We start from the raw sequence: 16,067 nt of genomic DNA, 5'->3' as shown, positions 1-16,067 counted from the left end.
ATAAACGTTCCGAAAGTGATTGTTGAGGCCCCAAAACCATTGTTGCCCGACAGTTTTTTGCCCATTTGGGGCATTTGCCCAGCTCTGAAGAACTCTTAAAATAGCCTACGGTCAATCCCGGTCCTGTTTGGTATATGCAAAATCTGGCGACGATCAGTCTAAAACTGTAGATTTGTATAAAGAACAGACATACATACATACATACTTTCACATTAATATATAAGATACCAATGCAGTATTAAGCTTCCTTTGTACTTTAAAAAAGTGGAACTAATTTTCAAGGTCACGACATAGAGTGATCATGATAGATGGTAAGTAGGAGAAAAAACAGTTGATACAAGTTTTTTCCTTTTCATACTTTTTATTCTCAGAACTCAGAAAGTACGAGTCCCACAGGACTAACAAAAATTAGGAAATTTTTATGAGTCTTTTTTGGAAATTCCAGGTATTTGATAAACTATAACGTGTTAGTGGCATTTCTCCTTCAGGGTATACAGGATTTTAATAAATCTAATGTTCCAGTCCTTCCCAGTGTGAAAACTTGGAAGGGTGAAACTCTGAGTCAAGTGCCAATCAGGTCAAATTCAAGAGAGGTGCCACTCTTTTAATGTTCATTGTGGGGTTTTATGCTATAAGTATAAATCTATAGCCTTCAACTCAACAGTAGGGTAAAACTAGCCTTTCTCATGAAGGTCTGATCAAACAATAAACATAAGAAACATTGTATAGTGGTTTCAAAATCCTCCTTAAAAATTGTTATAGAGGTTTATCACCATAAAGAATATCTTTGCATCAAGAAGTTTAACATTACAGACTATAGATTATTCTAAACAAGACTTGAAAAAATACCATTGTAGAGGGATTTATTCAGCATTGTAATAGTGAGGTTTCACTGTATATATAAATGTTTTTTAGGCATTGTAAAATAAATTGAGCATAATATATATTATTTGAGAGATTGAAAACCATTATTTTGGCACGCCCTCTGAAATGTGTTTTTCCTGTTATACAACCTCTATTCGACGGCCACTTCTGCAGATGGCCATTTTTTTGCGGAACGCTGAGTGGCCATCTTAGGAGTTTCACTGTATATTAATAAATTATCAAGTTTTTAAAGGTTTTTTTATCTTGTGACTAGAAGTGTCAGATTTTAAAACAATTTTGTGGTTAAGGAATTATAGTTCAACTGAATCGCCATACAATTAGCATTGTAGCAAACAAAATGCATTAATTTGCTTGTTAAAAATAAGAACCACTACCAGAATGACTTGAAAGTTTACATGAATATTCCTAAAACAATGACATTTTGAATGGCGAAGGGGGAAAAAATACTTTAAAATATAAAATAGACAATGCTGTACTCATGCAACGCATGGGAAAGTTACTTGAAGAAACAATAGGCAAACAAAATTGAAGGAAACAATAGCCAGTTAAGACAAAATAACTTAATTAGCATCACATAATTTCATAATTCATGGGGAAACATCACAAACATGAGAGAGAGATGTCATTTAAACAACTATAACTTACACAAGAAATGTTAAGTATGTTGTGCAGTGTTCTGGCTATCAGATGGCAGGGCAAAAATGTATGCCACAATAACAGATCGAAGTATATCATGATAATGATGTGGATGTACTTTCAATTCACCAAAGTTTGCAATTCAACCACTGCACATAACATTTTGAGGTACCCCTCCCCACAAAGCCAAAAGTTAAGGTCAGGTGAACGTGGCAGCCTGGTGTCCAGTCATCCTGTTATTGTCAAAATGGTTCTTCAGCAGCTGCTTTGTCAGTGTTGCAAATGTGCATCTTGATAGAAGTCGTCCTATCCACATACTGATGCTGTTGAAGAGCTGAAATGATGTTGCACAAAATAGATTATACCGCTGACCAGGGTTTAAGCTAGATAAAAAATTCCTTTAGCAAAAAAGCAAAAATGGAGGAAAAATCTTTAGCAAAATGCTACAATGCTAATGTAAAGATTGATGGTTGGATGTCTACTTGTTTCGTACCTCCTGTATGCATTTTTGTGAAAGTGGCTACTATTTCTTTCGCATTTTACAAAAAATGCGACCGTAGCTTAAACCCTGCCACTGACCAAGTCCAGCATTTTCTACTTGTATATTTCTAAGTTCTTTCGCCAAAGAAAATTCCACTGTTTCAGGAGTATTCATGTACATTTTCATATCATTCTGACCCAGTGGTTAATTTATTGTATGGCGTTTTGGAATCAGAACTTCATTATCACCCTGCATATAGCTGATTATTTTTCATAAATCACTTACTACTGTACAGTAGAACATTGACTAACTGGAGGTGTAATGGTGAAAAAAAAACTATTGAATATTAAAGCCTGGTGGCGATATGCAATATTGTTGCTGCTTCTTATGGAAAGAAAATAAAAATGTCTGAGAGGTAATGTAACTACTAGTACACTGGTCTTTGTCCTTTAGGGCAGCTGGTATCTCTTTGGATTATAAGACCACCTGGCCCTCAACATGATAGTGAAGTCATTACTGTTGCTGCTTCTTCCTGAAGGAAAAAAACATGGTGAGATAATACACCATCCATCCAGCTTATATTACTGCAGGGCTTAATTACTTATGTAGAGCTTATATTACTTATGCCCTGGCAGTGCTAAGAATGGTGTCCCCAACATGGGCAATCTCCATTATTTTCTAATGACATAAATAGGAGTTTAAAACAATAAAAGAAATAAATAATTTCAGCATTGATGAGATAATTCCAAAATCAACGAAAGATAATTTCAGTATTAATGAAAGATAATTCCAAAATTAAGAAAAGATAATTTCAGAATTAAGAAAAGATAATTTCAGAATTAAGAAAATATAATTTCAGAATTAAGAAAATATAATTTCAGAATTAAGAAAAGAGAGAATTCCAGCATTAATGAAAGAAAATTTCAAAACTAATGAAGGAAATAATTTCAAAACTAATGAAGGAAATAATTTCAAAACTAATGAAAGAAAAATTCTAGAATTAATGGAAGAGATAATTCCGAAATTAATGAAAGCAATAATTCCAAAATCAGAGAGATAATTCCAGCATTAATGAAAGATAATTCCAGCATTAATGAAAGATAATTCCAGATTGATGAAAGTGATAATTCCAAAACTAATGAAAGTGATAGTTCCAGAATTATTAAACTCTTTTCAAATTAAGCGCCATGCATACCGAAAACCTAGGCAGCAAGAATTTCTAATGTGAAAGATATGGAAGAAAGATTTTATCAACTGTAATGTTAATATAAAATCAATTTTGAAAGGTTTTATTTGTTGTATGTTTGAATAATAAGTCCTTTATTTATTTATGAACTTTAAATTACTTTTATTGACAAGAAATATAAACCATTTTAAATTGATCACTTTGGTGTAACAACCTTTTTTTTTGTTATGACAGCCATTAAGGCTGTTTTAAAGTTGAGTGGGTGAATCCAAAAACACATACTATATTCTTTTTAAACCTGCTGAATTTGCAGAACTTAAGCATTTCAACACTATCACAGCTTCACAGCTTTTGAGAATTTCAGATGTTTAACACATTACTTTTTTTTATCACATCTTTTTTACCATAATACTATATTAATATTTGAATGGTATGACTGAAGTATTGCACTTGCAGTTTAAAAAAAAACACAAATTATTGTACTTTGCCCCAGTTCCTGTTAAGAATTCAACTTTCATCCTAATATTCAATATTGATAAGACATGAGAACAAATGATAGGGAAGAATAGTCTCTACACATCTTAATTTTACGACTGACAAATAAGGCATCAAGTCAGTATTTTGTAAAAAGCCCCATTCATTCGTGATAATAATCAGCACTATTTGCACGATCTCTCTGTAGCTGATATATTGAGTAGAATTTATGCAATTTAAAATTTAAAATATTCAAGTATGCTTCTATCCACCACATGGAGATATTCACTCACAATGATGAAAAAACATTATGATTAAAAATGTTTCTAAGCATTTCAATTGGCTGTTATATCAGTTGTCTCTTAGCAGCTTTGATCTTATTGCATAGGGAAAGCCTGTTGATCATACACAAGTCCTTTGAAAATTCCTAAAATACTTTTACATTTTTGTTAAACGCAACATTTACTTAGTTATCTATTGACAAGTAATTAGATAAATGTGCTGAATATATGAAACTAATTATTTTCTACAAAGATGTATTAATTATACTTTAAATTGTATATTTTTTTATTCTCAGATTAACATTTTGAGCAGTAGTTGAAATAATTTGTTTTAATGTGCAATATTTAATTTTCCAATAAAGCACACACATCTTGGCGAGATACTTATAATTAAATGTTTAAAAATATTGTTTTTTATTGTTTAAACACATTTGATATTATTTCACAACCAATGAGGTGAAACAACAAACATTAATTATGTACACTTAAACTAAACAGTAATTACTGAAAAATTTTTTTTCTTCCATTTCTTCCTGTTTTTCCAGTTTCTTCCACTGTCCCAGAAGAAATATGTTTCTTCCGGAAGAAACCCAACCATGCTTTAAACCAAACAATACTATTGCTTACCTTTAGGCAACAACTAGCGATTTTCTCATATTTTTATCAAGGAAATATGGTCAGCAAACATGTATGCAACTGATATTCATCAATTCAATAGCTTAAAATATTTTAAAGCAATTAAGTACAGTGTTTTGCTGCCAGATTTTAGGAAATATCTTTTTAAACAGAAATACCTCAGGTATGCATGGCCATATGTTGTTTTGAACCTTATATCTTGTAGCTCACCATTTATGCTCTACTTATTTTTGCCCTAGTGGAAAAAGGTTTAAAAGGAATTTAGTTTTGGGGGAGAGGACAAAAATTTATGGAAGAAATTCACACAAAAAAATTTTTTCAAGCACTTATAAGCACTTGAAAATTATTATTTTTTCAATAAGTGTACAAATCCGTTTAATTTGCAGCTCAGGTACCTATTTCAGGTATCTAATTTATCCTCAGGTAAACAATTTCTTTAGTTTTTTTTTTGGCAACAGCATATCTGAGGTTTTTCCGGCCATGTTTCAGGTTACTGTGAGTCATGGAAAAAAAACAGAAAATAATAGGAGGGAATGGGATTTCTTACCCAGCTTTCTTTCAATTCTTTCTTTGTATCTTCAAGTTTTGTTTTCATTTCTTCTAATTTTTTTTCCAAATCTGATAGTTCTTGAGCATGAATTTCATTGTCTCTATCATTCTGCCGAATTAAAGAGTCATGCGATTGTACAGCTTCGGTTTTTTCTACTGCCGATACTGTTTCAGAATTGCATACTTTACAATCAACTTGCTTCAGTGCAAACTGCAGCTCAGAGAATTTACATTCAAGCCCTTCTATGATTCTATCTTTCTCTTGAATGCACAGATAGTATTCTTTTTCTGAACGCTCTTTACTTTCATATGCAGCACTAAGCTTCCTCTCCAGATCTTCAAATTGTTCTGTATATGACTCAATTTCTATCTCTGCAGATTTAAGTTTAGCTTCAAGATCACATATTTTCTCAGCAGCTGAAGTTTCATACTCTGCTTTTGCCTCTACTTGAAGACTGCTAGTTTCTTCACTCTTTACTTCTGTTTCATGAATATTGGTTTTTGAACTTTCAGTATTGTTATTACTAGTATTACCTACCTGAGATTGTAGTTCTATATATTTAAACTGCAGATCTTCATGACTTTTTTGCGATTCACTACGCTCATTTTCTAATTCTTCTACTCTGCTTCCCAAGAACTGCACCTCAGCAAGTTTATCCCTCATTTGAATTATTAAACTTTGCTTCTCTAACCTGACTTCTTCATTCCTTTTCTTCAATTCACTAATTTCAGTTTCCTTCACAAATTGAATTTCATGAAGTCTCGTCAGCTGTTCTTCATTCCTTGTAACGCATGCGTGTAAGTCCATACGCACTTTATTTCTGTCTTCTTCTACCTCATTGAGAGTTTGCTGCAAGTTTTTTATTTCCCCGGCAGCTGCATTTAACTGCTTCTGTAATTCTAGATTATGAGATCGAAGCCTTTCACCTTCATTCAACATGCATTGCTTTTCTTTTTCTTTTTGAGCTATTTCAGCTTGAATTTCAGTTTTGAACTTGCTTTCCAAAGACCTTTTGAGAGCGGAACTTTCCTTCCTGAGACGTTCCAGTTCTTCCTCATATTTTTTCTTCATAGAGGATGCCTCTTTCTCTGCCTGTTCAATTTTTCTCTGAAATTTTCAAATATATGAAATTATTTCTGTCGCTATTATATAAAATCTTTATTTTAAAATAAACTCGACTGCACTCAAAACAAGAGAGAGAAAAGGGATTTTGAATAAAACAATTTTTATTTTGCTACCAATGCCTGTCCCTTGAACCACTACCATTAATACTACAGTAGATTGCATATGCATGCCACAAACATTCCTCTGAGGAATTTCTAACAAATCAGTGCATATTGGAAGGAATCACATCATATATTTGTCTGGAACACGGTTTCCCAAACTTTTTGCTCCATCGCCTCTCTCTTCAGAAATTTTCTCTCTCATTCCTCCAACTCCATTGCACCCATAGGATCCTATGTCATACCCCTAGTTTCTGTCACCCCCGGACAATTTCATTGCCCACCAGGGTCTTACCCACTTTCGGAAACACTGGTCTGGAACAACATGTATGTCTGTCTGAGGCACGCATGTTAAGTGTTTAAAGTGCTATCATCCATCTTCCAAATAGTGTTGGATATAACCACAGGAAACCAACTTCACTATATCACCAGTGTCACTTGCAGGGGTCGCATCAGGATAATGGGATGCTCTTGATAACAGGCCATTTTAGATGCTAACAAGATAATACTGGGACCTTCGTGGTAGCTTTGTCAACCATTTAAAAATAAAAATGGCACAATAATTACAAAATAAACTGAATTTAAAACCATTATCAAAAGTCTTACCCGTAGTGAAGCTTCTCGCATTTCTTTTTCTTCTTTACGAGAGGACATGGTTTCCATCTTAGTCTTAAGACTTTGTATTTCCTTAGTTTTCTGCTTCAGCTCTTGCTCCAATTTCTTGGTCTTTTCAGCTCTTTCTCTGTAAAAAGAATGTTCCTCTCTGAGTTTCTCACACTCTGCCTCTATGGACGACAAATCCCTCGACGATGAATGTCTACCTCTGCTTCTCAACTTTTCGATATCTGATGACATTCTCTCTATTTTGGACTGCAGCCTATTCTTATCCACTTTCAATTTATCATTCTCAGATTCCAATTCCTTCAATTTTGTGTTTTTTCCCGAAATTTCCACATTCAGTTTTTTGTTTGCCAACGTAAACTTTCCCACTTCTGCCCTTAAATCCTTGGTTTTTGCATTTAGGTCATTATTTTTCTTCTTTACATGCTGCAAATCTGATTTGGTACTTTCAAGATCTTTGGTCAATTTTTGATTTTGAGTATTCCATTCTTTTTCTTTCTTCTGCACAAAAAAAAAAGAAAAGAAAAAAGAAATCAAGCACACTCATAAAAAAAGTGAAATTTAGCTGTTGGCAATCTATAAAAAAGAAATAATACTCTTATCTCTTGTACCAAGCAGCAGAATGTATGTTTTGAAAAAATAACATTTCTCTCTGACTCCGTAGCCAAAGGGTTGATTCAGGTTTTTTTCAACACAATAGGACTTCCCAAATATAGACACCCAAAATTCTGACACTTCAGCCAAGTTTTTTTTTTTTTTTTTTCAACTTAGGACTTCGGTTTTTCTTAACCCAAATTCTGTTTCAGCCTCTTCTAGTATATTAGACATTTTATCAATGATATTGAAGTAAAAGTAATATGGTATGGTATACATGTTGTTGATATGTGATAAAGTTCGTGATTATAAGCATAGATCTTTGGGGTAATAATTAAATTTAATAATAAAACTTAGCCCTAGATATAGTGCAGAAAGAAAGTTGCTCAATATATTTCCAGATTTTTTGCATGGAAAAAATTAGAGAAATATAGGGGGGGGGGGCTTGAACTCAGCACTTAGCTAAACTGCACTAAGTATGTTCGATGACTTTTATCAGTTGTAGCAATTTGGCTAATCTGATGGAAAAAATTGTAGACAAATGAGGGAAGACCTTAGCGGAATTAGCACGTCACAAAATGAGAATTCCAAAACAACTTATATCATGTTCAAGATGGGAAAAATAAATCAAACTGCCAATCATGGACAAATAGAAATTGTTTAATATAAAATAATTTTCCAGTGAAAAAAATATTTTAATTCTCCAGAATTCACTGAATCTTTTCACTGCTCACAATTCAAAAGCATTTTCAAAATTTATTTTATACATTCATTCTGTCCCACAATGGTGTTTTAATGAGGTTCATGATAGAGGCAGAGATGGCGCTGTACTCTGATTTACCTGGGTCCTGGATTATTGGCAAAATCTGGGTCCTTTGAGAGTAAAAATGGATCCCTCTCAAAAAAAAATAAAGTATGGTCTCCCCCCAATCATTCACTGCTATCCCTGTGAATTAAATAATTTGTTTCTAAAAAAAAGATGTTAAAAAATATTTAAATGGTTCATTTAAAAAAGGATTAATTCACCAGCTTATAACTAGGTTCTTATACTTTCATTGTCTACTAGCAGAGAAAGCTTGCAAAGAAACCCATAAACACTGAGAATTTAATATATGGAATTTAACATATGTAATAAATCTCAAACAAATATAATCAAGTTAGGCACATTTATATATTTACTAGGGTTGTTTGGTTTAAATCATGTTGGTTTTAACCAAGTGGATTTTTTTTTTTCAAAAATCACATAAAAGTGGCCAAAATATAAATTTTTCCCCTTGAAAAATATATTGGTTCATTATTATCCAAAATATTTCATTTTTACATTTTCTATTCTTGGGGTACATTCTGATGGCATATCTTTAAATGGTGTGAGATGGTACAAGTGGTTTTTTTTTTCAAAAAATCTCATGAAAGTGACCTGAATATATTTATTTTCATATAAAAAAGTAACTTAGTTACTTAAAATTATAATGTATCAAAATTTCTTATTCTTATCAGATTTTCTAACTTTGGGCTACATTCTAAATGCTCTACCTTAAGCAAATTTATGATTGAGGATTGCATCATACATCTAAATATAGAGTGGTGGTGTGTATGTATCATCTCACAGGCTTAGTTTCATAAAAAAACATTCACCAAATAATAATGGTAATAATTTAATATATAAGGAAAAATCCCCTGGATTTGCTATGAACTATTTGATAATTTCATCAGAAATGTGAACTTTATACATGTCTTTGATGAAGCTCATACTGATAATGCCTATACACATTTTTTGAATATCAATTTAAATTCTAATTTATTTACAAAAAAATATATATTAAATCCAAAAATGAAACAAGACAATGATTGGATTACAAACGACTTGATCAAAATGATAAATATTAAAGAAAAATTGTATATCAAACACAACAAAAACCATTTAGACTTGACTATAAAATTGAGTATAAACAATATGAGGCTAATTTTACAAAAATAAACATAAAGATGACTATTTTAACCTTTTACCGGCCGAATTAAGATTTGAATTGATTTTCTAAATTTTTCTATATTATTTCCTCTTCTGATCCTTTAGTTTAGAAATATCAACCATAAAATTCATGAAAAAAAAATTTCTTATATGTTTTCTGGACTTGCCCATGTCTATAGAAACAACATTAAAATCAGAACAAAAAAATTAAAATTTTATTCTTCCGTAAAAATAGGTGATTTTAAAAAATTAAATTTATGGCATAAGTGCTGAAATGAATGAAATTTTTGTTATGTAAATTAAGTGTGGAATCTTATGCATTCAAGAAAAAAAAATCAATTGCTATCATGATAGAAAAATATTTTTTTCTAATTAATAAAACTGATGGAAACATTGGCCGTTAAAAGGTTAAAGAGAAATTCACTATCTTTAGGATCGAATAAAACAGAAAGATAGAAATTCATAAATAACTTTATAAATAAGAAAAATATCACTACCAAATTATAATAATCCACACAGAGTAACTAACTATTTTGATACCAATTTCATTATTTGGGTGAAAAATTATGATATAAACAATTAAGAGAGCAATTTTACTCACATTGAAAATTCTAATATTAATTCATTTGCTCTTCGAAAAATTGATTTCACACAACTTGATAATTTAATTAAATCACTAAATAGAAAATTTGCGGGAAGTAATAGTTTAACACCCAGAATGCTCAAGATTATCTATCGACACCAACCATCGATTATAATTCATCTGATGAACAAATCTCTCAATACCGGAACTTTTTATACTGAACTCAAAAATCTATTGTCAAACCCATATACAAAACGGGTAACAAAGAGGATTTGAACAACTACAGACCTATTTCAATATTACCTGTTATGTCGAAATTAATAAAAAAAAATGGGTTAAACTTAATTCTTATTTAAAAGCTATTAATTATTACTCGCATTGTCAATTTGGTTATAGAGAAAAATTAACATTGAAATGGCTACGATTAAATTTATGGATATAAATAATCATAAAAAGGTAGCAGCTGTGTTTATTGAAACCCCTTATAAATAACATAATCATAGCATGATAAAAAAAAATCCCTAAAAATTTTTTTAATTAAAAAAAATTTAATTTCAAATAATTAAAAAAATTTAATTTTAAATAATTAAAAAAAATTAATTTTAAATTTAAAAAAATTAATTTTGAACTTCTTTTCATAGCACTTTCAGTATCATAGGATACTGAAGATTGACTCACACCAAAGCAAAATGAGAAATAACTTGGTTACAAAACCAATTTTTGGCCAAAACAGTGTACTAGCAACACCACAGATAATTCTTCCCTGTCTCTCATATATATTACATTCTTCTTTGGAGTCTTCCTAAGTGCAGAGTCTGTCAACTCTCTTCGACAATGCACAGCAAATTTTGAAGACGTACATTTTTTAAGAATAATGCTTTTTCGAGACTACTTTCAAAAGCGCAGTGCAAAATGTGTAGATTACAAGATCCGATGTATATAAGACAAGGTGAACCAGATAGTTTTACTGCGTTCTCCGTCCTTTTTAAAGGGATTGGTTCACATTTTACTATTCAATGCCAGTGTAATCATTAGAGCCCGAATTATATGCACTAAAAAAGTGGCAAAATATGCACTTAAAATACAAAATGTACAATGAAAATCTCAAAATATCCATTCAACACCACAGAATATGCATTAGAAATCTTGAAAAAGTCAAAAATTCCCAAATATGTATAAAAAATGAGAAAACGTGCATTAAAAAAATTGTGCAAAAAAAAAGCAATTGTGTTTGTAAAATGCATGTTTTATATTTCTTAGTGCATATGTATTCATTTACAAAAAAATATTCCCTCATATACATATATTGCATATGCAAATATCTTCTGTATATTTTTATTCAGCCATTTTTTAATTTTCAATTTGTTGTAGCTGCTCAATAACGAAAATAGCATTAACAAAAGAATTTTGACACTATTCTAATAAACCTTTCTAAAAAAAATTTAACACTTCAACATATCTCTAAAAATAGCCTTACAATAAAATGATTAATATTTGTAAAATATTTTATAAATATGTATTAATTCACTACATTTTCACCCGTAGGGAAAATCCAATGTCATGAAAATATTATGAACAATATTTGAAAAATGATAAAAAAAAAAAAAAAGTTGAATGAGCTTAAATAAACCTTCAAAAATATGCATTTATACTAAAAATTTTTTGATTTTATGCATTTATATGCATTAACGCCAAAAGAAGCTGAAATATGCATATGCATATAATCCGGGCTCTAGTAATCATTTTTGACAAATGAAGCACTTCCATTTCTAGCTCTTTGCTGAGCATTGTAAATGCTGTTTATGCCTCTTCATGCCTTAAAAATACAGAAGACAACTGAATGCTACTGGGCAGCATCAGAATCACAAAACCTAAAATAGGCCTATGTATCCAACTGCTTTGTAATGCAAACTGTTGTTTCACCTATTTGCACCATAATTTTAAATGATGAATGTTAGTAACGGTCCAAGACCATGAAGTAATACAAAATTATTTTTCCTATCCAGACAGAAGTTTTTAATGACTACTATACTTCTTAAACCCTCAAACTAAGGAAATGAAAAATTAATCAACCAAATGGTCCATGTACCCCCCCCCCCACCCCCAAAATAACCTTAAAAACGATACAATTTCTGCTTTGGCAGAATCATTAATTGCATTTTACAACACTTGTAATATCTGGCAATATATCAATGATTCCCCGCTCAATTAAAATCAATTACACAAATTTTGTCGATAGGGTTTGTGGTAAAAAAGTAGGAGAAGTAGGACAAAAACTAGAAAGTAGGACGAGTGGGAGCCCTGGAAAAACTTAAAAATATTGGAATAAGACGCCTTCCCCTTGACTGGTTTAGATCTTTCATTACAAATAGGAAACAGTCGGTACGAACTATTAACAGTGTTAAGTGATTTTAAAATGAATACAGGTGTACCCCAGCGATCAGTTTTGGGACCAATACTTTTCTTAATTTATATAAATGAAATACATAATGTTAATATTTCTGGTCATATGGTATCATTTGCAGATGATACTGTCTTAATTTGTGCTGCTGACACAACTGAAGATTTGATAAAAAATTTAAAAAATGACATTTACACCATAAATAAAAGAATTAAGAGCATGTAGGCTGTTGAAGGCAGGGTTTAAAACCCAGCCCGGGCAGGTTTTTTTTGGGCAAAATGGGGAAAATTGAATATTCTTTTTCCACAACCACAAAATATGTAATTTAAACATGTGTACATCTTACATTATGCCTAAATATCTATTTTTAGTGCATGTTAAACTATGTATTTGATTAATAAAAAAAAGGGAATAATAATAATTAAAGCCCAGGCAAGATTTTTGGGAAAAATGGGAGGAAAAAAAGTTGAATTTCCTTTTTCCACAACTTTAGGGTGGGTTGAAAAAAATGAAGTTTTTACTTTTTAATTGTTATAGTGTGGAAAAGTTGCCTCTTTTAATAAGAAGAAAAACAACATAAAAACTTTAAAAGATCTGTTGATATCTTCCGGTCGCGCATAGTACCTGAAGATTATTGAAATTGACAAAATTGAACATTTTTCTTAATTTTTTTAATATTACTTGACAATCGAAGTGCAAAAGTTTGTTATGCTTATTTCATGGTTCAATGAAGTAAAATAAATTAAAATATCATTGATATTTCAATGTTTATTGGTCGCGCAATGTATTTGAAAAACTGGAATTGACCAAATTTTTGCAAGTTTCATTGTGCAAAAGTTAGACTTTAAACATGAGCACTTGGAAAAGAAACAATAGAAGAAATTGTAAATCAATAAATCCTAGTCAATTTTGGCAACTATAATGTAAATTACACATTCTCTTACTTTGGATAGTTGATTCGATAGTGTAGGTGGAACTCAATGTGCAGCCACCTCTTCATGGCAAATTCTGGTCATTTTTGTTCTGACAAAGCATGAGAAGCACTGCACAATGAAACTTGCAGAAATTTGGTCAATTCCAGTTTTTCAAACACATTGTGCGACCGATAAACATTGAAATATCAATGATGTTTTAATTTATTTTACTTCATTGAACCATAAAATAAACATAACAAACTTTTGCACATCGATTGTCAAATTTTAAGTAATATTAAAAAAATGAAGGAAAATGTTCAATTTTCATAAACTTCAAGTATGATGCATGACCAGAAGATGTCAATCAATTTTAATTTTTTTACGTCATTTTTCTTTTTATTAAAGGAGGCTACTATAGCAATTTGCAAATAAAAATTTTTTGACCCACCGTAATGTACATCCTTTATGTGTACATCTTATATTGTGTCTAAATATACATTTTTGGCGAATGTTAAACTATATTTTTGATCAATAAAATTGACCATACTATAAGTAAGGGAATAATTGTTCACACACAAACACACCAACTTCTGTGTAATTGTATCTGAACCTTGAGTTATATGCAGAACTTTAGCAAGATTGTTTGTGGTAAAATAAATGAATTTGGATAATGAAAATTCTGAGAAATCAGAGAATGATGCCCAAATTTTTTTTCTCTCCAAATTTTTCAAACCCTGCAGCAAATGTTACCAAAAGTGTCGGATACGTCACAAATAAAACCTTTAGGGCCGTATTCACCGGCATGGTTTAAACCGTAGTCACAATTTTTGGATAAGAAATCAACATAGATTGGTTAAAAACCTGAATTTAGCCAATCCGTGTCGATCTCTTATCAAAATATTGTGACTAAACCATGTCGGTGAACACCGCCCTTAGCTATGTAACCAGAACCATAGTTTTTTTTTTAAATCGAACCAAAACTTAAAGGAGCTGAAGTCTCATGCTTCTCTTTTTCTTAAATTCCTCACTGTTAAAGAATATCCCTATGTCATTAAATTCTGAAATATTTTTAAAGGAGCAGTGATAATTAAAAAATGATCTGGCTAAAAGGAGATAACAGTAATTCTGAGGATTCATTACTCTGGAGGTGTTTTTTCTTTCTGTTCAAATTAGTCATTTTTGGGAACTTAAAACTACAGAAAAACTTACATTATCATTAAACACAGATGTCAATAACATTATATATCAATATCAATTAAAAAAGAAAATCTGTCATGTATAGCAACAGACCTACAGAATGCCTTCATCTGGCTGACAATTTTAATAGGCAACTTTTCGGGGTCAGGCTTATATTATGAGCATCTTGAAAAATCAAGCTAAGGCTTATTTTTGGTTAGGTGTTATTTTCATAAGGAAAACTATACTTTTTGTTCTGTTTCAATTGAAAGTGTTCGTTGCCAATGTTCAATTCAAGAATCCCACAGTTTTCTTTTCATTATGAGATAATTTTATTTTTGTCACTTGTATTTCAGTTATGAAAGTGTGATGTACCTGTATAAAACTTATAAAAAAATAATGCAAAAACATGTAAATATTTTTTGAATGAAAATTCAGTTTACATACATTGGTTTACTTCTTCACCGATGCTTCAATTTATTTATACAAGGATTTGTGTGTGTGAAAAATTGTGTATTATAAATAAATTTCTGTAGGTATGCTTATCACATATATTAGGTATATTTATTAAACTAAGGTCCATGGTTACAATTTTCTGTTTGCAATTTCCTGTAACATATTTTAATATGCGAATCTCATACCTAAGTGTTTACATAAAAAAAGTAGAAGAATTATAAAAAGCGTGTTTGTGATTCCAAGAAATTATCATCACATTTTTGTTCCTAAAAAATCATTCAAAAATATTTCAAAATATACATATTCTAAACACTGCACTGTGCAGAAATTTTTGGAATATATAAACTAAGCTCAAACTAAAATTTTAACCTGAAAGCAACACATTTCCTTCGAAAACAAACAATATTCCCTAAAAAAACTAATTTCCCCCAAAAAACACGGGTTATTTAGGCTGAAAAACCCAGCCCAGGGGGGAAAATGGGTATCTACCCGGGGAGCAAATTTGACAACCCTGGTTGAAAGTGAGGTCAACTAGTCACAGTTAAAGACGAAGTTAATCAAGCCCCCCACCCTCCTCTGGAATCATTCTGAGTCACCATCAAGAAGCCGAATGGGTACTCGAAATTTTTGCAAATTTGATCTTATATTCATTTGCCAAATGAAATATTTTGTCATGATTTGGTGCAATGGCAATCGGCAGAGCAAATCCTGCTTACATAACATACATTACAACAATAATTGTCACAACAGACAAAGGCCATAATGAATGGCAATTTAACTTAGAACAGGGATTCTGAACTTTTTATATTTTTAACTGGCCCTTTGTGCAAACAGAGCAAAGGCCAAGGACCCCCCCCCCCTTTTCTAATAAGACGAAGGCCACAGATCCCTTCACCAAATGATATTCAGTAGGTAATAATAAAATGATGGGGGCGGGTGAAAAATTTGTAAGCTGAGGTGTTCGTTAGCCAAGTAATCACTGCACTAGAGGTCTATCCTCT

General features: G+C 31.2%; 1 protein-coding gene across 1 annotated transcript in view; it reads right to left on the bottom strand.

The window, feature by feature from the left end:
* The window catches only part of LOC149089474 (uncharacterized), a 116,784-nt gene that overhangs the window by 51,232 nt on the left and 49,485 nt on the right, over positions 1–16,067 (bottom strand). Inside the window, exons 12-13 of the mRNA XM_089238906.1 lie at positions 6,959–7,474; positions 5,127–6,236 (exon numbers count right to left, since the gene is read on the bottom strand). Of these exons, the coding sequence (XP_089095032.1) occupies positions 5,127–6,236; positions 6,959–7,474 (1,626 nt within the window). The remainder of the gene's footprint in view (positions 1–5,126; positions 6,237–6,958; positions 7,475–16,067) is intronic.

This window comes from Pholcus phalangioides, unplaced genomic scaffold (genome assembly GCF_987345545.1).
Source record: "Pholcus phalangioides strain wild (caught in Gottingen) unplaced genomic scaffold, Ppha-v1.0 ptg000002l_1, whole genome shotgun sequence".
Classification (NCBI taxonomy): domain Eukaryota; kingdom Metazoa; phylum Arthropoda; class Arachnida; order Araneae; family Pholcidae; genus Pholcus; species Pholcus phalangioides.
This window is presented reverse-complemented; position numbering and strand designations above follow the sequence as displayed.